At 54.1% G+C, this 25,389-nt stretch overlaps 1 protein-coding gene across 1 annotated transcript in view; it reads left to right on the top strand.

Annotated features, from left to right (window-relative positions):
* Positions 1-17,968: 17,968 nt before the first annotated feature.
* Positions 17,969-25,389, top strand: part of LOC116956494 (uncharacterized) — a 116,891-nt gene continuing 109,470 nt past the window's right edge. Inside the window, exon 1 of the mRNA XM_076052300.1 lies at positions 17,969-19,104. Within this exon, the coding sequence (XP_075908415.1) occupies positions 18,987-19,104 (118 nt within the window). The 5' untranslated portion in view covers positions 17,969-18,986. The remainder of the gene's footprint in view (positions 19,105-25,389) is intronic.

The raw sequence follows: 25,389 nt of genomic DNA on the forward strand, positions 1-25,389 counted from the left end.
AGTTCTTCTCGGCCACGGCCATGCCTTCTCTTATCTATGCTCATAAATCATTTAAAGATCTGGACACATTCCCATCAGTGAGCTTCTCTGGCAGGAGAGGCTGCGTTGGCTGGGTCATGTAGTCCGCATGCTCAGCCACCGCATGCACAAACAGCTTTTGTTCGGCCGGATAGAGGGGGCTAAACGGGCACGACACGGGTTCGAGAAGAGATGGAGTGATGTGATAAGAGAGTATATTGAGCTAAGTCGACTTGCCGATGATTGGTACCAACGGTGTCAAGATCGGCCTCTGTGGAGGAGGCTCGTGAAGGACGCTGCTGAGGCAGTTGGAGGCAGACGCCCTCCAACAACAACGGAGGGCAGAGGAGCGACGCTCACAACAACGAGCGGAGCGCCGGTGGCTAAAGCACAGCAAGTTTGCACAGTAGGGGGCACAGGTGGTGCAAAAACCAGTCGTCTCAGTCAGTCAACCCATGCTCAATCCATATGTAAGTGTATGCAGTGTGTGTACGTGTGTGGTGTGCATGTAAGTGTGTGTGTGGCCGTGTGTGCGTCAAGTGTGTATGAATGTGTGCAGTGTGTGTGCGTGTGTGTCTAGCGTGTGTATGTATGTGCGGAGTGTGTGTGTTTAGTGTGTGTTTTTTGTAATGTTCTGACCCCGTGCCCCGACTGGCTATCCGTGACAAAGAGCTTGGTAGCTCATCGGATTCCTCCAGTGTAAATAAAGATTCTGATTCTGTGTTTGTAAGTGAGCTCTGTGTGTGCGTATATGTGTGTGCGTATGGGGAAAGAGCGGTAGTGTAGTGGTTAGTGTGCTGCGCTACGAACCTGGCGACCCGGGTTCGAATGCCGGTCACGGCCAACACCATTTACGATTATCTGAACCGGTCCTGGGCCTCCCCTAAACATCTTCACTGGAGAGACAAAGGCGGCCGGGCGTGTTCCTGGCCACCCACCCTCTCGCGTACCGTTCCGCCCTTCATAGGTGCTCGCTAACAGCACTCTCCCCAACAACCTGTTCAAGTCTATACGGCGGGGAGGCGGGGGATCTTTGTCTTGTCTTTGTATGTGTGGGGAGCTTTTTTTGTTTTGTTTGTGTGGGGGGGGGGGGTGACGCAGGGGTCAGCGCACTGCTCCGCGAACCCGGTGTCAAATCGGCTCGTGGCCACCACCCACGAACCGAACGTCCGAGCGCCGTTGTGGGCCTCTCCGCGGCGAACTCGGACTCAAAGTCGCGTACCTGGCGCGGGGCGTCAACGTCGACACCTGGAGAGACAGGTGGTGCCGGCCAGCCACCCCCTACCGTGTGCCGTTGTTGGTGGTGTTGTTGGTGGTGTTGTTGAAGTTGTTGGTGCTGTTGTTGATGTTGTTGTTGGTGTTGTTGGTGTTGTTGATGTTGTTGGTGTTGTTGTTGTTGGTGTTGTTGTTGGTGGTGCTGTTGTTGGTGTTGTTGGTGGTGTTGTTGTTGGTGGTGTTGTTGGTGGTGTTGGTGGTGTTGTTGGTGTTGTTGTTGTTATTGGCCTCGCTAACAGCACTTCCCCCGCCCCACATTTATACAGGGGGGGGGGGATTTGTCCCTCGATCTCCTCGCCTAATGATCAACGTCGGCAAGTGACAGCGAGCTGCTTCTTCAAATCCGCCTCGCTCTAATTGGCCATTAAAGGTGAGGAATTGTCACGCGGCCTCATCATTAAACCCCACTGAAGATCCGTGACCCAAGTACAACCCCCAGACCAAACACCCTCCCCATCTCCCTCTCTACTCACCAGGCATATACCTCGAGCCCTCCACCCTATCAATTCATCGTAACCCAACAACCCCTGACCAAATCCCACGGAATTTAACCCTTAAAAAATCAACTCTACTAACCATAGTCCATCGTGCTAACCTTAGCCCTAACCGTAGCCCATTTACACAACCCTAGCCCAATAATGCCCTTCTCTTTATTGATTCGCTTCCCTCTGGTAATGCCCTTCCCTCCGTTGATACCCTGTATCTTGCTGGTCATGTCCATCTCTGCGAGAATCTTCTCCTGCAATACCCTCTTCTCTCCGGTAATGCCCTTCTCTCTGTCGATACTCTATATCTGCGGTAATGCCCCTTCCCTCTGGTAATGCCCCCCGCCCGCCAGGTTTGCATTGAGTGCAGTACCGCAGTTTGTCCGTCAGGAGGCGCCGCTGCTCATTGCGATGGCCGTTGGGTTGGGGGGTTGTTATATTTTCAAATAGAATGCAATGTAATTTTTTTTGGTATTTATTGAGTGCAATTGTGAACAAAGGCCATATCAGACATTGGCACATCCCATCGGCATATGAATAATTGGTTCGCTGCGGCTCAAAGACTCAGTAGTCCCCGCAAGGCGTGTGATGGAGTTAGGAGTGTGTCCCATGTGCGTGCCCGAATCGGTTTCTTCGCCGACGATGTGTTCAGGCAGGCGCTCCCATATCGGGGCAGCAGAGCGAAGAAGTTGGGAGCTTCTGCCCGGGGATCACGTGGCTTGGCAGGGCTGCGCATAATCTGGTTGGCACGGAGTCTTTCATGCGCACGTCGAACTCATCTCGGACCGTGCGTAGCCAACCGTGCCAATCGTCGGTGCAGGGAGAAGGACAGCGATCTAAACACACTAAAAGCACTTCTGATTTTAAAGTGCTATAGCTCCAGTGGCTTCCTAGTATCGGAAGGAAGAAGCATTCCGGACGGCCGCAGAAGCGCCGCGCGATGCGGTGACCGCCGTCTTTGTTCGATGGCCCGGGCCAAACAAATTATCGTTCCCGGTTTCTCTTTTTTATTGTTGTTGTTGTTGACCGAGTTCGAAGGGCACTTTTGGAGATCCAAGTGCCGTGCGTCCCGAGACCACCGCCGCGCAAAGTGAGCTCCCTCTCCCTCGCTCGCTCGCTCTCTCTCTCTCCCTCGACTCGGCACCGTGGCCAATATCAGTCACGCGAGATTCGTGACCGTCACACCGACACGTGAAATCTTGTTCACTATCACCCTTGTTGTTATTGTGATGTTAATGGAGGATACTCTGGAACGAGAGTGGACACCGTTGAGAGACGATCGCAAACGCCTCGGTCGTGCGATTGTGGCACACAGAGACGCATAGAGATACAGAGAGACGCATAGAGATACAGAGAGACGCATGTAGATACACAGAGACGCATAGAGATACAGAGAGACGCATAGAGATACATTAAAGACGCAAGCCACAGTAGTGCGATCGTGGTCATGCAATTCACACTATGGACCTATAGGGTACCCATAGAGATACACAGAGGTATGTAGAAACCCATGGGGACTCATAGAGACTCATAGAGATACAGAGAGACGTATAGAGATACATTAAAGACGTAAGCTACAGCTGCGCGATTTTGGTCATGTAACCCACACTATAGACCACGTATTTCTTTGGCTGGCAATCAGATGCATCTACATCTGCAGAACGTGAATAACCCGTGGCATCTACAGAACATGAAGAACCAGTGACATCTACATCTGCAGAACGTGAACAATCAGTGGCATCTGCAGAACATGAAGAACCAGTGGCATCTACATCTGCAGAACATGAACAATCAGTGGCATCTGCAGAACATGAAGAACCAGTGGCATCTACATCTGCAGGACATGAAGAACCAGTGGCATCTACATTTGCAGAACGTGAAGAACCAGTGGCATCTACATCTGCGGAACATGAAGAATCAGTGGTATCTACATCTGCAGAACGTAAAGAACCAGTGGCATCTACATATGCAGAACGTGAACAATCAGTGGCATCTACATCTGCAGAACATGAAGTACCAGTTGCATCTACAAGAGATGATCCAACTTTTAAATCAATTCCCCGTATTTAGTGTACACGCTGTACAACACGTTTGGAATCGACGAGAGTAAAGTTGGACTTACGAACACATCGACTTACGAACAGACCTCTGGAACCTACCTCGCTCGTAAGTAGAGGAGTCCCTGTATGCACCATACAGTGTACGAACATCTACCCCTACGTGTTAATTATACAACGGAGACCATTTATAAATAACACGTGTTCTTTTTTTTATTTTAAGGCCACCGTGTTGTTGACGAATAGTGTTGAGTTGTTGTTATTTGTGTTCGTGCACCACTGGCAACGCAGCAGCAGCAGCAACAACAGCAGCAGCACTCACGCGCGATGTCATCCGATGTTTTCGACGTCGTCACAAGATTAAAAAATAGAAAACAAAAATTGGTCACCGTTGAATGTGCGAGCGAGAAGCTCTGGAGAGGGAGGAGTCTGAGACGCCTTGCGGCTGTCACTTCGTGGACCCACGGCGCCCCCCCCGTCTCGACGCGCAAATGCCCGGCAGCAAAAATGTTGTGCGCGTTCTTCGGTTCGGCTGTCGACGTTCCAAGTTTTTTTTTCCAGTTTTCAGTTTTTTCAGTTTATTTATTTTGGTATAGCCCTGTGAGCCATTCGGCTCTTGAATCGGGTGCAACCACAACAAACAAAAAAACAAAAACACGAACAAGAAAAACATCTTAAAGTGACTATGTATTGACTGCGCAAACAGAAAATCCATGGGGAAAAAAAACCAGCAAAAATATTCCTGAAAGAAAGCACCGTACACCACCAACGCTGTGTGGACTGCGACCCCCCGCCGCCCCGCCCCCCGTAGGGAACGCCGCCGCCGCCCACGTGGTCGCCCCCCCCCTACCCACCACCCCCCCCCCCCGTGCGCCCAGCAGTGGTGGTGACGTTTGGTGTTTGCGATGGAACATCTTACTCCTCCTCCTCCTGTTCTTCTTCGTCCTCTTCTCGTCGTCTCACTCCTCCTTCTTCTCCCTCCTCCTCTTCTTATTCCCCCTCCTCTTCTTAGGGGCCGTCCATAAATGACGTCACGCACCTAGGGGGGGAGGGGTCAGATATTTGTGACGATGTGTGACGAGGAGGGGGGGGGGGGTGTTGAGAAATGTGACGTCACATCAAAATTCGCAACTTTAAATAAATATAGACAACACCTTCTACTTTATTAAATAGACTTTTTAATAAATGTTTTCTCCTACAACATCAGAGTTGCAGCGCCACATTAAATACGCACTAAAATGACAATAGTTTAAAGCGATTTGAAGCATGTTTTTGGGGGGGGGGGGGCAGAGCTTTGTGACGTCATATTTGAGGGGGGGTGTCTGACTTTTTCTGACGCCGTGTGACGAAGGGGGGGGGGGGTAAAAAATCGTCCAAAATCGCGTGACGTCGTTTATGGACGGCCCCTTATTCCACCTCCTACCTCGTCTTCCTCCTACTACTCCTTCTTATTCCTCCTCTTATTCGTCTTCTTATTCATCCTCCTCTCCTCTCTCCACGTCCTCCCATCACCCGTGGATGAAACAAATCGGCCGAGTCTCGCCGCCCGTGTCGAGCGGGCCAAGAGCAGCAGCCGCAAGACGTCGCACGCGCGGCGCCTCGGCCCGCCGCCGACCTTGTGCGTGACGACGCGCGGACGAACGGTAGCGATGGGCCACTTCAGAAGCGTCGATTGACAGAGGTCACCAGCCGAAGTTGAACACTCCGCAAAGAAGATGCGTGCCGGGTATTGCACGGGCACTGTGGAGGCGGGACAGCGGCAAAGGGTTGGTGGATTACCGCCACGTGCATGGTGTTGTGGAATTCCCTTGGCGTGTCGGTGGGTTGGTGGGTGGACGTCTAGGAGGAGCCGTACCCCTGGCTATGCCAGGAGATGGCGTTGCAGCGAGGAATGCACTCTACCTTTCCCGTCTGCTGCCAAGGGGATAGAGTGTTTCCCCCTCGCACGCGTCTGCTTTCTCCGGGTGCGCAGCGGATTCCCAGCGCGTGTTTAAGCACTCGTTAATTGGGCCGATAGCATCTTGATATATGGAGGATCGCGGAGCTTGGGGGACAGATTTGACGGCGTCTCACCACGTGGCTGATGCTGCTGCTGCCTTCCCGCTCGTCATTGGTTCCTCCTCCTCGCGCCTCGGAGTCGTCCTGTCTCTGAGTCGTCCTCTCTCTCTCTGAGTCGTCCTTTCTCTCTCTGAGTCGTCCTCTCTCTTTCTCTCTGAGTCGTCCTCTCTCTCTCTCTGAGTCGTCCTCTCTCTCTCTGAGTCGTCCTCTCTCTTTCTCTCTGAGTCGTCCTCTCTCTCTCTGAGTCGTCCTCTCTCTCTCTGAGTCGTCCTCTCTCTCTGAATCGTCCTCTCTCTCTGAGTCGTCCTCTCTCTCTGAGTCGTCCTCTCTCTCTCTCTGAGTCGTCCTCTCTCTCTGAGTCGTCCTCTCTCTCTCTGAGTCGTCCTCTCTCTCTGAGTCGTCCTCTCTCTCTGAGTCGTCCTCTCTCTGAGTCGTCCTCTCTCTCTCTGAGTCGTCCTCTCTCTCTCTGAGTCGTCCTCTCTCTCTCTCTCTGAGTCGTCCTCTCTCTCTGAGTCGTCCTCTCTCTGAGTCGTCCACTCTCTCTCTCTCTGAGTCGTCCCCTCTCTCTCTGAGTTGTCCTCTCTCTCTGAGTCGTCCTCTCTCTCTGAGTCGTCCCCTCTCTCTATCTGAGTCGTCCTCTCTCTCTGAGTCGTCCCCTCTCTCTCTGAGTCGTCCTCTCTCTGAGTCGTCCTCTCTCTGAGTCGTCCTCTCTCTCTGAGTCGTCCTCTCTCTCTGAGTCGTCCTCTCTCTCTCTGAGTCGTCCTCTCTCTCTGAGTCGTCCTCTCTCTCTGAGTCGTCCTCTCTCTCTATCTGAGTCGTCCTCTCTCTCTCTGAGTCGTCCCCTCTCTCTATCTGAGTCGTCCTCTCTCTCTATCTAAGTCGTCCTCTCTCTCTATCTGAGTCGTCCTCTCTCTGAGTCGTCCCCTCTCTCTATCTGAGTCGTCCTCTCTCTCTGAGTCGTCCCCTCTCTCTCTGAGTCGTCCTCTCTCTGAGTCGTCCTCTCTCTCTCTGAGTCGTCCTCTCTCTCTGAGTCGTCCTCTCTCTCTCTGAGTCGTCCTCTCTCTCTCTGAGTCGTCCTCTCTCTCTCTGAGTCGTCCTCTCTCTCTGAGTCGTCCTCTCTCTCTGAGTCGTCTCTCTCTCTCTATCTGAGTCGTCCTCTCTCTCTCTGAGTCGTCCCCTCTCTCTATCTGAGTCGTCCTCTCTCTCTATCTAAGTCGTCCTCTCTCTCTATCTGAGTTGTCCTCTCTCTGAGTCGTCCCCTCTCTCTCTCTGAGTCGTCCTCTCTCTCTCTGAGTCGTCCTCTCTCTCTGAGTCGTCCCCTCTCTCTTTGAGTCGTCCTCTTTCTCTTAGTCGTTCTCTCTCTCTGAGTCGTCTTCTCTCTCTATCTGAGTCGTCCTCTCTCTCTCTGAGTCGTCCTCTCTCTCTCTGAGTCGTCCCCTCTCTCTCTGAGTCGTCCTCTCTCTCTGAGTCGTCCTCTCTCTTTCTGAGTCGTCCTCTCTCTCTCTGAGTCGTCCTCTCTCTGAGTCGTCCTCTCTCTTTGAGTCGTCCTCTCTCTCTGAGTCGTCCTCTCTATCTGAGTCGTCCTCTCTCTCTCTGAGTCGTCCCCTCTCTCTCTGAGTCGTCCTCTCTCTCTCTGAGTCGTCCTCTCTCTTTCTGAGTCGTCCTCTCTCTCTGAGTCGTCCTCTCTCTGAGTCGTCCTCTCTCTCTCTGAGTCGTCCTCTCTCTCTGAGTTGTCATCTCTCTCTTTTTTATGATCAGAGGAAACAAGAAGATGCTTGGTGTAGTCGGCACTTTGCTCCGTTCATCATTTCGTTAGTTTTGTTTTTTTATGCTTTGCTTTATGTAAACCCCCCCCCCCCCCCCCCCATTTTAAATGAAAGACCCAACAAAATATTTTTTCTTCTTCTTTTCTGCTCTCCTTACCCCTTCCCTCTCTCTCTACCCCCCTATCTGCCCCCCTCCTCTCTCTCTCTGCCCCCTCTCTTCCTACTCCATTTCGCTCGCTCACTCTCTCGCTCTCTCTTTTTTTATAACTACGACAAGTGCTGCATCTGCACGCAGCCCTTCCCACAGTCAAACGGCCTCCGACGGGTAGCTCAAATCTGCATGCACAGAGCTCTCTACCGTCATCTGCCACCGAGCACACGGCCTCCTCCAGCGCCCATTGCTCCTTGAAGGCCGGCACGGCGTGGGTCAGCCGCGCATGGCGGAACTCCAGCCACACCCTGGCTCCGACCAGAGCGCGGAAGATGCCCAGGCTACTGGCCGGACGTTTCCCCTCCAGGACCATCTTCCTCGCCCTGTATATGGCGAGCTTGGCGTAGCCGAAGAGCACGTTGACCAGCTCCTGAAGATGTTGGGGTCCGTCGCCCTTCGGGTATCCAAAGATGAGGACCGTCGGGGGAGAAGTGGAGGCTGAACCTTAGGAGGATGTTTCTCAGGACCTTGAACAACGAGTCCAGACTCTTGCACTCCACGTATTGGTGCGCCACCGTCTCCACTTTACCGCAGAACCGGCACTCCGGGGACGTGTCGGTGAAGCGCGCCAGGGAGGCGTTGGTGGTGACGGTGCCGTCCTCTCTGAGTCGTCCTCTCTCTCTCTGAGTCGTCCTCTCTCTCTCTCTGAGTCGTCCTCTCTCTTTCTCTCTGAGTCGCCTTCTCTCACTCTCTGAGTCGTCCTCTCTCTCTCTCTCTCTGAGTCGTCCTCTCTCTGAGTCGTCCTCTCTCTCTGAGTCGTCCTCTCTCTGAGTCGTCCTCTCTCTCTCTGAGTCGCCCTCTCTCTCTGAGTCGTCCTCTCTCTCTCTGAGTCGTCCTCTCTCTTTCTCTCTGAGTCGCCTTCTCTCACTCTCTGAGTCGTCCTCTCTCTCTCTCTCTCTGAGTCGTCCTCTCTCTGAGTCGTCCTCTCTCTCTCTGAGTCGCCCTCTCTCTCTCTGAGTCGTCCTCTCTCTCTCTCTGAGTCGTCCTCTCTCTCTCTGAATCGTCCTCTCTCTCTGAGTCGTCCTCTCTTTCTCTGAGTCGTCCTCTCTCTCTGAGTCGTCCTCTCTCTCTGAGTCGCCCTCTCTCTCTGAGTCGTCCTCTCTCTCTGAGGCGTCCTCTCTCTCTCTGAGTCGTCCTCTCTCTCTGAGTCGTCCTCTCTCTCTCTGAGTCGTCCCCTCTCTCTCTCTGAGTCGTCCTCTCTCTCTCTGAGTCGTCCTCTCTCTCTGAGTCATCCTCTCTCTCTTTGAGTCGTCCTCTCTCTCTGAGTTGTCCTCTCTCTTTTTTACGATCAGAGGAAACAAGAAGATGCTCGGTGTAGTCGGAACTTTGCTCCGTTCATCATTTCGTTTGTTTTGTTTTTTTATGCTTTGCTTTATGTAACCCCCCCCCCCCCCCCCTTTTAAATGAAAGACCCAAAAAAATATTTTTTCTTCTTTTTTTCTGCTCTCCTTACCCCTTCCCTCTCTCTCTACCCTCCTCTCTGCCCCTCCTCTCTCTCTACCCCCCTGTCTGCCCCCCCCTCTCTCTCTGCCCCCTCTCTTCCTACTCCATTTCGCTTGCTCACTCTTTTATAACTACGACAAGTGCTGCATCTGCACGCAGCCCTTCCCACAGTCAAACGGCCTCCGACGGGTAGCTTAGATCTGCATGCAGAGCTCTCCGCCATCTGCCACCGAGCACACGGCCTCCTCCAGCGCCCACTGCTCCTTGAAGGCCGGCACGGCGTGGGTCAGCCGCGCGTGGCGGAACTCCAGCCACACCCTGGCTCCGACCAGAGCGCGGAAGATGCCCAGGCTACTGGCCGGACGTTTCCCCTCCAGGACCATCTTCCTCGCCCTGTATATGGCGAGCTTGGCGTAGCCGAAGAGCACGTTGACCAGCTCCTGAAGATGTTGGGGTCCGTCGCCCTTCGGGTATCCAAAGATGAGGACCGTCGGGGAGAAGTGGAGGCTGAACCTTAGGAGGATGTTTCTCAGGACCTTGAACATCGAGTCCAGGCTCTTGCACTCCACGTATTGGTGCGCCACCGTCTCCACTTTACCGCAGAACCGGCACTCCGGGGACGTGTCGGTGAAGCGCGCCAGGGATGCGTTGGTGGTGACGGTGCCGTCCTCTCTGAGTCGTCCTCTCTCTCTCTGAGTCGTCCTCTCTCTCTGAGTCGTCCTCTCTCTCTCTGAGTCGCCTTCTCTCACTCTCTGAGTCGTCCTCTCTCTCTCTCTGAGTCGTTCTCTCTCTCTGAGTCGTCCTCTCTCTCTCTGTGTCGTCCTCTCTCTCTCTGAGTCGCCCTCTCTCTCTCTGAGTCGTCCTCTCTCTCTGAGTCGTCCTCTCTCTCTGAGTCGCCCTCTCTCTCTCTGAGTCGTCCTCTCTCTGAGTCGTCCTCTCTCTCTCTCTGAGTCGTCCTCTCTCTCTCTGAGTCGTCCTCTCTCTCTGAGTCGTCCTCTCTCTCTCTGAGTCGTCGTCTCTCTCTGAGTCGTCCTCTCTCTCTCTGAGTCGTCCTCTCTCTCTGAGTCGTCCTCTCTCTCTGAGTCGTCCTCTCTCTCTCTGAGTCGTCCTCTCTCTCTGAGTCGTCCTCTCTCTCTGAGTCGTCCTCTCTCTCTCTGAGTCGTCCCCTCTCTCTCTGAGTCGTCCTCTCTCTCTCTCTGAGTCGTCCTCTCTCTCTGAGTCGTCCTCTCTCTCTCTCTCTCTGAGTCATCCTCTCTCTCTTTGAGTTGTCCTCTCTCTCTCTGAGTTGTCCTCTCTCTTTTTTTACGATCAGAGGAAACAAGAAGATGCTCGTTGTAGTCGGAACTTTGCTCTGTTCATCATTTCGTTTGTTTTGTTTTTTTATGCTTTGCTTTATGTAAACCCCCCCCCCCCCCTTTTAAATGAAAGACCAAAAAAAATATGTTTTCTTCTTTTTTTCTTTTGCTCTCCTTACCCCTTCCCTCTCTCTCTACCCTCCTCTCTGCCCCTCCTCTCTCTCTACCCCCCTGTCTGCCCCCCCCCTCTCTCTGCCCCCTCTCTTCCTACTCCATTTCGCTCGCTCACTCTTTTATAACTACGACAAGTGCTGAATCTGCACGCAGCCCTTCCCACAGTCAAACGGCCTCCGACGGGTAGCTTAGAACTGCATGCAGAGCTCTCCGTCATCTGCCACCGAGCACACGGCCTCCTCCAGCGCCCACTGCTCCTTGAAGGCCGGCACGGCGTGGGTCAGCCGCGCACGGCGGAACTCCGGCCACACCCTGGCTCCGACCAGAGCGCGGAAGATGCCCAGGCTGCTGGCCGGACGTTTCCCCTCCAGGACCATCCTCCTCGCCCTGTATATGGCGAGCTTGGCGTAGCCGAAGAGCACGTTGACCAGCTCCTGAAGATGTTGGGGTCCGTCGCCCTTCGGGTATCCAAAGATGAGGACCGTCGGGGAGAAGTGGAGGCTGAACCTTAGGAGGATGTTTCTCAGGACCTTGAACAACGAGTCCAGACTCTTGCACTCCACGTATTGGTGCGCCACCGTCTCCACTTTACCGCAGAACCGGCACTCCAGGGACGTGTCGGTGAAGCGCGCCAGGGAGGCGTTGGTGGTGACGGTGCCATCCTCTCTGAGTCGTCCTCTCTCTCTCTGAGTCGCCTTCTCTTTCTCTCTCTGAGTCGTCCTCTCTCTCTCTCTGAGTCGTCCTCTCTCTCTCTGAGTCGTCCTCTCTCTCTCTCTGAGTCGTCCTCTCTCTCTCTGAGTCGTCCTCTCTCTCTGAGTCGTCCTCTCTCTCCTGAGTCGTCCTCTCTCTGAGTCGTCCTCTCTCTCTCTGAGTCGCCCTCTCTCTCTGAGTCGTCCTCTCTCTCTCTGAGTCGTCCTCTCTCTCTCTGAGTCGTCCTCTCTCTCTCTGAGTCGTCCTCTCTCTCTTTCTGAGTCGTCCTCTCTCTCTGAGTCGTCCTCTCTCTCTGAGTCGTCCTCTCTCTCTGAGTCGTCCTCTCTCTGAGTCGTCCTCTCTCTCTGAGTCGCCCTCTCTCTCTCTGAGTCGTCCTCTCTCTCTGAGTCGTCCTCTCTCTCTCTGAGTCGTCCTCTCTCTCTCTGAGTCGTCCTCTCTCTGAGTCATCCTCTCTCTCTGAGTCGTCCTCTCTCTCTGAGTCGTCCTCTCTCTCGCTCTGAGTCGTCCTCTCTCTCTGAGTCGTCCTCTCTCTCTCTGAGTCGTTCTCTCTCTCTGAGTCGTCCTCTCTCTCTCTGAGTCGTCCTCTCTCTCTCTGCGTCGTCCTCTCTCTGATCGGCTGACCACGAGGAGACGGAGCGGGTGAAATGAGCTCGCGTGCCAAGGAGCGAGACGGATCGTGCCGTCCATGGTAGGACCGTGAGAGATGGCGCTGACGTAGGGAGGCCTTCGTCCAGCAGTGGATCGAGCCCGGCAGATTATGCATTTAAATGTACTGTATGTGTACAGTGTGTGTGGGGGGGGGGGGAGCGGTGGCGCAGCGGTGAGCGCGGCCGCTATCTGCGACGATCCCGGGCCTCACCCCCTAGGTCGACTCAGCCTCAAATGAATACCCGGTGCGGTGTGTCGTGAACATCGCCGCTTAGGGAGACAAAGGCGGCCGGGCGTGGTTGCTGGCCACCCCCCCCCCCCCCCCGAGCCCCTCATGTGCCACGGTGCCAGCGGCCTTCATCGGCGGTGCTTCTCGCTGACGGCACTTGCACCCCGCTCCCACTGCAAAGGGCCGCACGGGTGACCTTTGTCTTTGTCTGTTCCGGGCCGCGGATGCCGGGTGACGTCACCCGCGGCGCGCGCTGCGGGTGACGTCACCCACGGCGCGCGCTGCTCGATATTCCGGGTGTGCACGCGCCTCGAGACGGGCACGCGCCGCCGGGGGGGAGGGGGGAGAGGGGGTTAGGGGGGCGGGAGGGGAGGAGGGATAGCGGGAATGGGGATTGAAGGGAGGGGTATGGGGGGAGAGGGGGGATAGGGGAGGGGGGTCAAGGGGAGGGGTATGGGGGAGAGGGGGGTAGGGGGGATAGGGGGAGGGGGGATAGGGGGAAGGGGGGTTGAGGGGAGGGGTATGGGGGGAGAGGGGGGTAGGGGGGATAGCGGGAATGGGGGATAGAGGGAGGGGTAGTGGGGGGGAGAGGGGGGATAAGGGGAGGGGAGATAGGGGGAGGGGGGTTGAGGGGAGGGGTATGGGGGGAGAGGGGGGATAGGGGGAGGGGGGATAGGGGGAGGGGGGATAGCGGGAATGGGGGATAGAGGGGAGGGGTATGGGGGGAGGGGGGGGAAGAGGGGGATAGGGAGAAAGGGATAGGAGGGGGATAGAGAGAGGTGGGTGGGGAGGGAGAGAGGGAAGGAGATGGTGGAGAGACGGAAGAGACAGAGGAGGGAGAGATGGAGGGGGAGAGTTTAACAGAGAGGGGGCGACTACTTATTGAGATCACAAACGCGCAATGTGGTTTCCCTTCTCCGCTCGGCACTTCCTTTCAGGGCTGCTGCGCTATCATCGACAGGGCGCGCTTGTGCAGGAAGCAAAATAATTTGTTGTCATGTCGCGAGGTTCATCACATCCTTTACTTATTTTATTTCATCCGTCGTATGTTTATTTTATCTCCCCCCACCCCCACCACGCTTCCACGCACGCCCCCGTTCACTCTCGAATGAACACGGGGTGGGGGGGGGGGTAGGGCGCTGGGGTCTAAAGCGCCTGCGGGCAATGACAGGGGAGGCACCCACGGTCTCATGAGATCTCGGAAGCTCAGCGGGGATGAGCCTGGATCGTGCTTGGATGGACTGGACACCACCACAAGCGTGCATGCCAGGTTACTATAGGCTGCTCCGGGGGGGGGGGCGTGGGGGGGGGAGGAGGCTTACGTGACGTGACGAGCAACACAGGGCAGTGAAGCAAAAATCTATGGTTTTGTTGTACAGTACTTGCTATGCTCCCCACGTGTGTCCTCACCACCTCCATCAAAGCGTACTCGCCAGCGTGGTAAGGGATGGTCAAATAGCCACCACCACCATGAACCACCACCACCACCATGAACCACCACCATGAACCACCACCATGAACCACCATGAACCACCACGCCCCCGCACGGCGTGGGGAGGTCCTCATCCAGCAGTGGATAAAAGGACTGCAGATGCACATGAACGCATTCTACGAAGAAGAAGAAAGAGGGAGACACGGAGATGTGGAGTGGCTGGGAGAGGGAAGAGTGGCAGACAGACGAGGAGAGAGGCAGAGAAAGAGAGAAGGATATGAGATGGAGAGACACGGGAAGAGAGAGAGAGAGTGGACGAGACAACTGGAGAGGCTTCAAAGGGGAGAGAGACAAGAGAGAGTGAAACACAGAGAGGAGAGAAACAAGGGAGAGTGAGACACAGAGAGGAGAGAGACAAGGGAGAGTGAAACACAGAGAGGAGAGAGACAAGGGAGAGTGAAACACAGAGAGGAGAGAGACAAGGGAGAGTGAAACAGAGAGGAGAGAGACAAGGTAGAGTGAAACACAGAGTGGGGAGAGAGACAAGGGAGAGTGAAACACAGAGTGGGGAGAGAGACAAGGGAGAGTGAAACACAGAGTGGGGAGAGAGACAAGGGAGAGTGAAACACAGAGAGGAGAGAGACAAGGGAGAGTGAAACACAGAGAGAGAGACAAGGGAGAGTGAAACACAGAGAGGAGAGAGACAAGGGAGAGTGAAACACAGAGAGGAGAGAGACAAGGGAGAGTGAAACACAGAGGAGAGAGAGACAAGGGAGAGTGAAACACAGAGAGGAGAGAGACAAGGGAGAGTGAAACACAGAAGGGAGAGAGACAAGGGAGAGTGAAACACAGAGGAGAGAGAGACAAGGGAGAGTGAGACACAGAGAGGAGAGAGACAAAGGAGAGTGAAACACAAAGGGGAGAGAGACAAGGGAGAATGAAACACAGAGGGGAGAGACAGGGGAGAGTGAAACACAGAGGGGAGAGAGACAAGGGAGAGTGAGACACAGAGTGGGGAGAGAGACAAGGTAGAGTGAAACACAGAGGGGAGAGGGACAAGGGAGAGTCAAACACAGAGTGGGGAGAGAGACAAGGGAGAGTGAAACACAGAGGAGAGAGACAAGGGAGAGTGAAACACAGAAAGGAGAGAGACAAGGGATAGTGAGACACAGAGTGGGGAGAGACAAGGGAGAGTGAAACACAGAGAGGAGAGAGACAAGGGAGAGTGAGACACAGAGAGGAGAGACAAGGGAGAGTGAGACACAGAGAGGAGAGAGACAAGGGAGAGTGAAACACAGAGAGGAGAGAGACAAGGGAGAGTGAAACAGAGAGGAGAGAGACAAGGTAGAGTGAAACACAGAGTGGGGAGAGAGACAAGGGAGAGTGAAACACAGAGTGGGGAGAGAGACAAGGGAGAGTGAAACACAGAGTGGGGAGAGAGACAAGGGAGAGTGAAACACAGAGAGGAGAGAGACAAGGGAGAGTGAAACACAGAGAGAGAGACAAGGGAGAGTGAAACACAGAGAGGAGAGAGACAAGGGAGAGTGAAACACAGAGAGGAGAGAGACAAGGGAGAGTGAAACACAGAGGAGAGAGAGACAAGGGAGAGTGAAACACAGAGAGGAGAGAGACAAGGGAGAGTGAAACACAGAAGGGAGAGAGACAAGGGAGAGTGAAACACAGAAGGGGAGAGAGAGACAAGGGAGAGTGAGACACAGAGAGGAGAGAGACAAAGGAGAGTGAAACACAAAGGGGAGAGAGACAAGGGAGAATGAAACACAGAGGGGAGAGAGACAGGGGAGAGTGAAACACAGAGGGGAGAGAGACAAGGGAGAGTGAGACACAGAGTGGGGAGAGAGACAAGGTAGAGTGAAACACAGAGGGGAGAGGGACAAGGGAGAGTCAAACACAGAGTGGGGAGAGAGACAAGGGAGAGTGAAACACAGAGGAGAGAGACAAGGGAGAGTGAAACACAGAAAGGAGAGAGACAAGGGAGAGTGAAACACAGAGGGGAGAGAGACAAGGGAGAGTGAAACACAGAAGGGGAGAGAGAGACAAGGGAGAGTGAGACACAGAGAGGAGAGAGACAAGGGAGAGTGAAACACAGAGAGGAGAGAGACAAGGGAGAGTGAAACACAGAAGGAGAGAGACAAGGGAGAGTGAAACACAGAAGGAGAGAGACAAGGGAGAGTGAAACACAGAGTGGGAGAGAGACAAGGGAGAGTGAGACACAGAAGGGGAGAGAGACAAGGGAGAGTGAAACACAGAGAGGAGAGAGAGAAGGGATAGTGAGACACAGAAGGGGAGAGAGACAAGGGAGAGTGAAACACAGAGACGAGAGAGACAAGGGAGAGTGAAACACAGAGAGGAGAGAGACAAGGGAGAGTGAGACACAGAGAGGAGAGAGACAAGGGAGAGTGAAACACAGAGAGGAGAGAGACAAGGGAGAGTGAAACACAGAGAGGAGAGAGACAAGGGAGAGTGAGACACAGAGAGGAGAGAGACAAGGGAGAGTGAAACACAGAGAGGAGAGAGACAAGGGAGAGTGAAACACAGAAAGGAGAGAGACAAGGGAGAGTGAAACACAGAGAGGAGAGAGACAAGGGAGAGTGAAACACAGAAGGAGAGAGAGACAAGGGAGAGTGAAACACAGAGAGGAGAGAGACAAGGGATAGTGAGACACAGAAGGGGAGAGAGACAAGGGAGAGTGAAACACAGAGAAGAGAGAGACAAGGGAGAGTGAAACACAGAGAGGAGAGAGACAAGGGATAGTGAGACACAGAGTGGGGAGAGACAAGGGAGAGTGAAACACAGAGAGGAGAGAGACAAGGGAGAGTGAGACACAGAGAGGAGAGAGACAAGGGAGAGTGAGACACAGAGAGGAGAGAGACAAGGGAGAGTGAAACACAGAGAGGAGAGAGACAAGGGAGAGTGAAACACAGAAAGGAGAGAGACAAGGGAGAGTGAAACACAGAGAGGAGAGAGACAAGGGAGAGTGAGACACAGAGGGGAGAGAGACAAGGGAGAGTGAAACACAGAGGGGAGAGAGACAAGGGAGAGTGAGACACAGAGGGGAGAGAGACAAGGGAGAGTGAGACACAGAGGGGAGAGAGACAAGGGAGAGTGAAACACAGAGGAGAGAGACAAGGGAGAGTGAAACACAGAAGGGGAGAAAGACAAGGGAGAGTGAGACACAGAGAGGAGAGAGACAAGGGAGAGTGAAACACAGGGGAGGGAGAGACAAGGGAGAGTGAAACACAGAAGGGGAGAGAGACAAGGGAGAGTGAAACACAGAGGGGAGAGAAAGAGGGGGGAGATATTTAGAGAGAACGAGAGATGCGCGAGGGAGCCGATTGAGAGATAAGCTGAGGGGGAAACAAGAGACAGTGATCGAGAGAGAGAGAGGGAATGGGAGAGACAGAGAGATAAGAGGAGGGACGAGAGGAGAAAAAGCAAGAGATAAGCAGGAGGGAGAGAGACGACAGAGATTAATAGAGCGGAAATTAGATATGTAAGAGAGAGAGAGACGGAAGATATGTAAGAGAGAGATAGAGAGAATGGAGGAGAGGTAGGCAGGGGAGAGAGAGATGGGGGGGGGGGGACAGAGACGTGAAGCGATAGGGAGAGCGAAACGAGAGTTGCAGGAGACAAGAAGGGAACACAGAGAGAGAGGGGGGAGAGAGATAAACGAAAGGAACAGAGAAATAGCGACAGAGAGGGGGAGGGGGTGAGACGCGAGCGAGGCGAGGGAGCAGAGAGAGAGGAGAGAGAGGTGGGGGGGGGGAGAGGGATGACACGGTGAGAGCGAAAGAGAGAGCGAGAGAGAGGGAGAGAGAGCGACAGGGAGAGCGAGGGAGAGAGAGCGACAGGGAGAGCGACAGGGAGAGCGAGAGAGAGGGAGAGAGAGCGACAGGGAGAGCGACAGGGAGAGCGAGAGAGAGCGACAGGGAGAGCGAGAGAGAGGGAAAGAGAAAGCAAGAGAGAGGGAGCGAGAGCGACAGGGAGAGCGACAGGGAAAGCGAGAGAGAGGGAGAGAGAGCGACAGGGAGAGCGACAGGGAAAGCGAGAGAGAGAAAGAGAGAGCGACAGGGAGAGCGAGAGAGCGGGAGGGAGAGCGAGATAGAGGGAGAGAGAGCGACAGGGAGAGCGACAGGGAGAGCGAGAGAGAGGGAGATAGAGCGACAGGGAGAGCGACAGGGAGAGCGAGAGAGGGAGAGAGAGGGAGAGAGAGCGACAGGGAGAGCGAGAGAGAGGGAGAGAGAGCGACAGGGAGAGCGACAGGGAGGAGCATCATCTCCCTTAATGCACCGCTAAGATGGCGCCTGGACCGGCATCTCCCTCAGCGCATCTCCCCGCGTCTCCTCCTCCGCCTCGTCCAAGCCGAGCGGCGTAGACGGAACGCGTCCAGCAGCAGCAGCAGCGGCAGCTTCTCTCGATAGATTTAAATTTTTAATTATTTCTTAGACCGAATAATCCCGACGGATTTTTTGGTGTAATTTGAGAAAAATCTAAATATATAAATATTCTCAAATTCCACGTTTTGTTTTTGTTACATCAGATCGTTAAATATTGGAAGGAAATTGTCATGAATGTCACGTTATTATTTCACCGGTGATCTCATTTTCGTTCGATGATTTATTTATTGGTGATTATTGGAATATTATAGCGTGTCCGTCTCTGTCATGTATTGCTAACACTGCTACTGCTGCTGCTGACATTATTGTTCATACTAATTTTGTACCCGAAGATAAAACAAATCTCACGATCGACAACAACAAAAAATTATCCATCCTTACGATGCCACGCGGCACGACTGCAGTCGGACCTCCGCTTGAAATCATCTTGGCAAGATACCACCACCACCACCGACGCCGCCGCTGCTGCTGCAGTGGCTACAGCAGCAGCCGCTGCTAACTGATGATAAAGCAGAAGATGATGATGATGATGAAGACGATTACGAAGACGGTGCAGCAGCAGAAGAGGTGGAAGAGTCTGCGATGAATTCTGGGACAGCGCCGCCGCCCTCGTAGCCGTTTGTTGTCGTCGGGGTACCACGGACAGCTCCCCGCTGGTGCCGAGCGGATCAGGGGGCGATTGCCGCCTGATTATTCATTTTGCGGCGTTCGGTGGTTAGCGGTAGGTGGTGGTTAGTGGTGGTTAGTGGTGGTGGCTGTGCTGGGCGAGATGATGGTGGAGCTGCTGCTGCTGCTGCTCGGGGCCGAGATGCGGCTGCGTCTCCTCGTCGCGGCTCTGGCGGGCCCGGCGCTCGTCTCAGCGGCGCCGCTACCGTTCCTGAACCCCGGTGAGACGTCGGCGGGGTGTGTGGTGTGTGTGGTGTGTGTGTGTGGTGTGTGTGGGGTGTGTGCGTGTGTGTGTGGGTGTGTGAGGTGTGTGGTCTGTGGTGTGTGTGGGGTGTGTGGTGTGTGTGGGGTGTGGTGTGTGTGTGGGTGTGTGAGGTGTGTGGTGTGTGGGGTGTGTGTGTGTGGGGGGGTGTGTGGTGTGTGTGTGGTGTGTGCGGGTGTGTGTGTGTGGGGGGGTGTGTACGTGGGGTGTGTGTGTGGAGTGCGTGTGTGTGTGGGGTGTGTGCGTGTGTATGTGTGGGGTGTGTCCGTGGGGTGTGTGGTGGGGGGGGGGGGTGTGGGGGGGGGTGTTGTGTGTGGGGGGTGTGCGTGTGTGGGTGTGCGTGGGGTGTGTGTGCGTGGGTGTTTGTGTGTGTGGGGTGTGTGGGTGTGCGTGGGGGGGTGCATGTGTGTGTGTGCGTGAGAGAGATGTATGTGTGTGCGTGAGAGAGATGTATGTGTGTGCGTGAGAGAGATGTATGTGAGATTGAGACGTGTGTAAGAGAGCCATACCGATATGTGTTTGAGAGAGAGGTGTGTGTCTGTGGTGTCTGCGTGTGTTTGAAAAAGAGAGAAATGTGTGTGGCGTATGATGTCTGTAGGAGCGGTGGTGTAGCGATAAGTGCGCGACCCGAGTTCGATTCATGATCACGGCCAACACCGGTGACGATTATCTGAACCGGTGCTGGGCCTCCCCGAGGTCGACTCAGAAAGACAAAGGCGGTCGGGCGTGGTGCTGGCCACCCACCCCCTCGTGTGCCTTTGCCGGCCTTCATAGACGCTGGCTAACAGCACTTGCCCCAACAGTCCGTTAAGGCTATACGGGGGAGCTTTGTCTTTGCCTTTGTGTGAGAGGGAGAGGTGCGTTGTTTAATGTTTGTACGTGTAAGGGGAAATCTGAATGTGTGTGTTCTGTGTGTGTACGAGGCAGGGTGCGTGTGTGTGCGTGTGTGTTTGAGAGAGCGGCGATGTAGCCGTTAGCGCGACGAACCTGGCGACCCGAGTTCGATTTCCACCCACGGCCAACAACACCGAGGGACGATTATCTGAACCGCTCGTGGGCCTCCCCCTAGGTCGACTCAGCCTCAAATTAGTACCTGGAGCGGTGTGTAGTCAATATCGCCACTCAGAGAGACAAAGGCGGTCGGGCGTGGTGCTGGCCACCTACTCCCTCGCGTGCCGTGCCGGCCTTCATAGGTGCTGCTCGCGAACAGCACTTGCCCCAACAGTCTGTCAAGGCTATACGAGGGATCTTTGTCTGAGAGAAGAGTGTGACAGTATTGGTTTGAGGCGTTGTGGCTGTGGCGTGCAGGGAGTGTGGGGGTTGGCGGCTCGCTAACAGCACTTGCCCCTACAGTCTGTTAAGGCTATATGGGGGATCTTTGTTGGGGGAAGACAAGAGGCGTGAGGTGCGTGTGAGAGGAGCGGTGGCGCATCAGTTTGCGCGCTGCGCTACGAATCCGGCGACGCGGGTTTGATTCCCGCTCACGGCCAAGACCAGTGACGATTATCTGAACCGGTCCTGGGCCTCCCCTAAGTCGACTCAGCCTCAAATGAATACCTGGTCGCGATATGTAAACATCGGCACTGGGGATACAAAGGCGGCCGGTGTTGGTGTTGGCCACCCACTCCCTCGTGTGTCGTCCTGGCCTTCAAGTATACGAAGGATCTTTGTCTTTGTATGCAAAGTATGTGTTGGCTGTGTATATATGTGCATATGGGAATGCGTAAGTGTTCGTATGTATACATGTTTGCGCGTGTAAATCTGTGCGTGTGAGCCCGGGGCCCTAGTTCAATTCCTGGTCACGGCGAACATCAGTAGCAAATATAACTGAACCGGTCCCGAACCTCGCTTAGGTGGAGTCGGCCTTAAAGGAGCCTTAAAGGAGCACAGTGTGTAAACATCAGCAGTGAGACAAAGACGCCGCAACGTTCATCAGAATATTTATCCATCTTGGAGGAACCCGATGAGCTATAAAGCTCTTTTTTTCACAGATGTCCGCGTTCGTTCGGGGAAGTGTCGAAAGCAGTCCCGTTTCCTCGGCAAACTCATCCTTTTACCGATTTCGTTAGTTCAATTTTAATGTGCAACTTCATTGAGGGTTACTGTCTGTTGATTTTGTGTGACGTGGGGCTATTTTTGCTGTAGTTGTTTCTGCCTGGGCCAAGCTTTGCAATGAATGCACTCGTGAAACGTGAACGTTTTTACTTCATTTTATGTTTTAATTCATTGACTTTCCTATACTCTGGACTCCTATCGCTTGTTTTTTTGTATTGTTGTTGTGACGTTCTGACCCCCGTGTGTGAAGAAGCGCTTCACAGCTCATCGGATTTTATCCAGGATAAATAGCGATTCTGATTCTGATCTTCGCAGTACCAAACAGCTCCCCTATCCTCTGGGCAAAAAAAAGCTGCTGGACATTAGCGTTGAAAATGGACCTGACGCCTTCTGTCTGCGAAACATCTCCTGCGTCAGCCAAGGGTGTTTATTTTCTTTCTTTATCAAGTCTGGACTTGCTGCCCCGTGCAGCCACAGTAGCTGCACGAGCCACAGTCCCAGTGCCGGATTAAGTTAGTGCGGGGGCCTTTAGCATATGTTGTTATAAAGGGGCCTTAAATATATATTAAAACAAGTATTTTTTTTTACTTTCATAGTAAAGTAATTGTATTTTTTCATTTGCTATACAGCCAGATAGTACGACAAATCGCTAACCTTAAACACCCAGTCCTTCATAAAAGTTCAAGGCGCTATAGTACTATAGTAATAGAGCAAGTGCAGAATCACTGAACCGGAATTGATAGCTTGAAATCATTTAGCGCGGGGCCCTTGAAAGTGCGGGGCCCGTAGCTACTACAGATGTAGCTACTTTTGCTACGAGGATAATCCGGCACTGCACAGTCCTGAAACGTAACCCATTTCGCAGCCTCGGCTGAAACCAGGACATTTTCCATCCGAACGCGATAACAGGCGCACCTTACGGACGAGAAGCTGATGCTCAGCGGACAGACCCGTGTGTGTGTGTGTGGTGGGGCGAAATGAGCTCACGTTCGCTAATTTGTTTCACTATAGCCCAGCCTTTGTTTAAAAGCAGGCACGTACCCAAGACGTTTTTGTTTAAAAGCAGGCACGTACCCAAGACGTTTGTTGATGACACCCGGCGATGAAAGAGCAGCCCTCCCCCCTCCCTCCCCCCATTACGTACGTGCTCTGTGTTGAACTGCTTTCGCGCCGTACGTAGCCAACCGCGCTAATCGGAGGCGCGCGCCAATATCGAGCTGCTACGGGGCCCACGCCTTCCCATCACTCCTGCACCAATTGCTCGGGCATTGCTCGTGACCTCCGTGGGAATTTACGACGCTACCACTTTACCCAACACCCGCGTGAGGAGGAGGAGGAGGCTCAGAAGAGGCGAGCCCCTGCGATTCGCCGGCTCCCACCAAACCTCACCCCACCACGCTCCCATGCCACTCCCTTCATTGTCTTTTTTTTAAAGACGAAGAGCCACTCCTCGTCGGCTGATCTTACATCCCTGCCCCAAGTAGAGGATTAAGCCCTACCCACCCCCCCTCATGGTGACAGGGTCCATTAAACAGTCCACCGGACCTCCCGTATTCCACAACAGTCCCCGGTGGTACCGATCCAGCTTCTGACCGACGAAGTGCAGCCTCTCTTCCCCAGTGAGCATTCGCGCGTTGCACATGGCCAGCCGTGGTGATTGCTTCCTCTCTCTACAGGCTCTTAGAGGGGGGGGGGGCATGGGGGGCGGGGGGTGCGGGGGAGGGGGGTGTGGATGGTGGGGGGGGGGCATTCAGTCCACTGGGTCCACCAGACACGGTACCACATTGGCGAGATGTTAACTACCTCGCCTGGTATACAAGAGATCGTGGGTTAGACCCGGACCCTGACGCCTGTATATTTGGAGTTTGCACGTTATTTATGTGGTCGTGTGGATTCATCTCCGGTTCCTCCGGCTTTTCCCTCCACATCTAGAATCAACGTGCTTTTTAGAGTATTGGGCTGCTATACATTTCCACGTGATAAGCCGCTTCGTTGATCTATCATATGTGGCCAGATCTATAGACCAGGTGAGGCCCATGAGCGATATAACTTGGAGCTTACCATATTTCGCTCAGTCTGCCAGTCATCTCAGTCGGTCTACCCATGGCACCCGGGTTTCTCCCTTAACCTTCTGCCAACAGGGAGCCTTCGACGCTTCACGTGACCTCAAAGTGCACCTAGCCTGGCACAAGCGCCGTGGTGACTGCCACTTAGGAGTGAACGCCGGTTGTTGTGTGAGTGTGTGTGAGCTAGTGTCTATGTGTGAGCTCGAGGAGTGGTGGTCGTGGTTACTTATGCCCCCACCGAAGATGAACATCCGTGGAGGGATGCAGGCAAAGCCGATGAGTCAGATGCCTTCTATGACCTCCTGTCACAGGTGCTGGCTAAAGTGGCCTCTCGGGATAGAGTCATCATGTTGGGTGACTTCAATGCCCGAGTTGGTCATGATGCTTGCACCTGTCTGGAGTTATTGGAGGGCATGGGCCAGATCAGCTCAATAACAACGGTAGGAGGCTGCTAGATTTTTGTGCAGCCCATGGGCTTGTAATTACCAACACGCTGTTCCGGCATCGGCGCATCCACACAACATCATGGATGCATGCCGGGTCCAAGCAAGAACATCTGCTGGACTGCATAGTGACGGACCAGTAGATGCGAGCCCATGTCCTTGACACCAGGACCTACCGTGAAGCTGATCTGCCCTCTGACCATCGATTAGTCATCTGTAAGATGCGCCTGCCATTCTTCCACTCCGGTGGTGGGTGTACACCCAGGACCCCATTCCAACCTAAAGTGGCCTGGTCTCAGTTATCTGATGAAAGTTGCAAGCGAGAATTTCATCATCGCTTGCGGCTGGGATTGGCATCATCCCCCACTCCTCCTGATGTCGAGGGTAAATGGGCGAGGTTTAGGACTGTGACTCATGCAGCTGCAATGGCTGCTTTGGGTACGCGGTTCAGGATGGTTGAGAAAAAGCGACAGGCCCACTGTCATCGGCTACAGAATCCCACGTCAGAGAATGAGGAGGCTTACGGCAGCGTTCGCTCGGAGGTTCGGAGAGCCGTGAGGCGCTGCAAGGATGGGTGGTGGTCGCGGGTTGCTGAGGAGATGGAGTCTGCCTCAGTGGCCCGCGATCACAAATCTCTATTTAACGCCATCAAAAAGTAACCTGCAGCGCCACACCTATTACCATCATTAGGGGAAAAAACGGTGATCCAATCTCCGACCCCCAGATTTGCTGAGCATTTCTGTGAGGTCCTGGGGGAGGGAAAATCCCTCAGCCAGGAAAACATCGTGGCACAAAGTGAGGATGACCCTGCTGAGGCTGCGGTGCCTCAAATATTGGAAGAAGTCACCCACTGTGAGTGGCTGGCTGAGGTGCCATCTGCTGAGGAAGTATTGAAGGCGATCCGGAGTCTGAGACCAGGAAAGGCAGCGGGCAGAGATGATCTCCCAAGCGAAATGCTGAGGGAGGGTGGCGTTTGTGCACAGACTGCCCTATATGACATCATACAAACAGTCTGGACCACTGGACGGGTTCCGCAGGATTGGAAGGATGCCCTGGTGGTCCCCCTTTTTAAGAAGGGGGACCGCACAGACTGTGACAACTACAGGGGCATCTCACTCCTCAGTGTGCCGGGAAAGGTCCTGGCAAGGATTATTCAGCATCGCCTTGCCAGGCACGCTGAGGAGAGGCTTGCGGAGCCCCAATGCGGTTTCAGGAAAGGGCGGTCCTGCACAGATGCCATATTTTCTGTCCGTCTGCTACAGCAGAGGTGTAGGGAATTCCAACAAGACCTACATCTCTGCTTTATTGACCTGGTCAAGGCCTATGATACCATCAGTAGGCCTGGGCTCTGGGTCGTTCTTCGTGCTTTTGGAGTACCTGACCCTCTGCTCACGATCATTAAGGACCTTCATGATGGTGAGCGGGCCCGGGTAAAACTACGTGGCCGGGAGTCAGAGCCATTCCCTGTACACCTTGGGGTGCGACAGGGATGTCCTCTGGCTCCCACATTATTTATCTATTTTGACCACGTAGTTCGTGAAGCCTTCAATAGCTGTACCGGGGGAATCTCCATATGGTACAGATATAATGGGAGGCTAATCGATGCCCGGGTGCGGTCAAAGGATGGCTCCCTATTCCTCAACCACGTTATGTATGCTGATGATTTGGTAATAGCTGCTC

This window comes from Petromyzon marinus, chromosome 3, assembly GCF_048934315.1.
Source record: "Petromyzon marinus isolate PM22_M1 ecotype Great Lakes invasive population chromosome 3, UKy_Petmar_22M1.pri1.0, whole genome shotgun sequence".
In the NCBI taxonomy this organism is placed as follows: domain Eukaryota; kingdom Metazoa; phylum Chordata; class Hyperoartia; order Petromyzontiformes; family Petromyzontidae; genus Petromyzon; species Petromyzon marinus.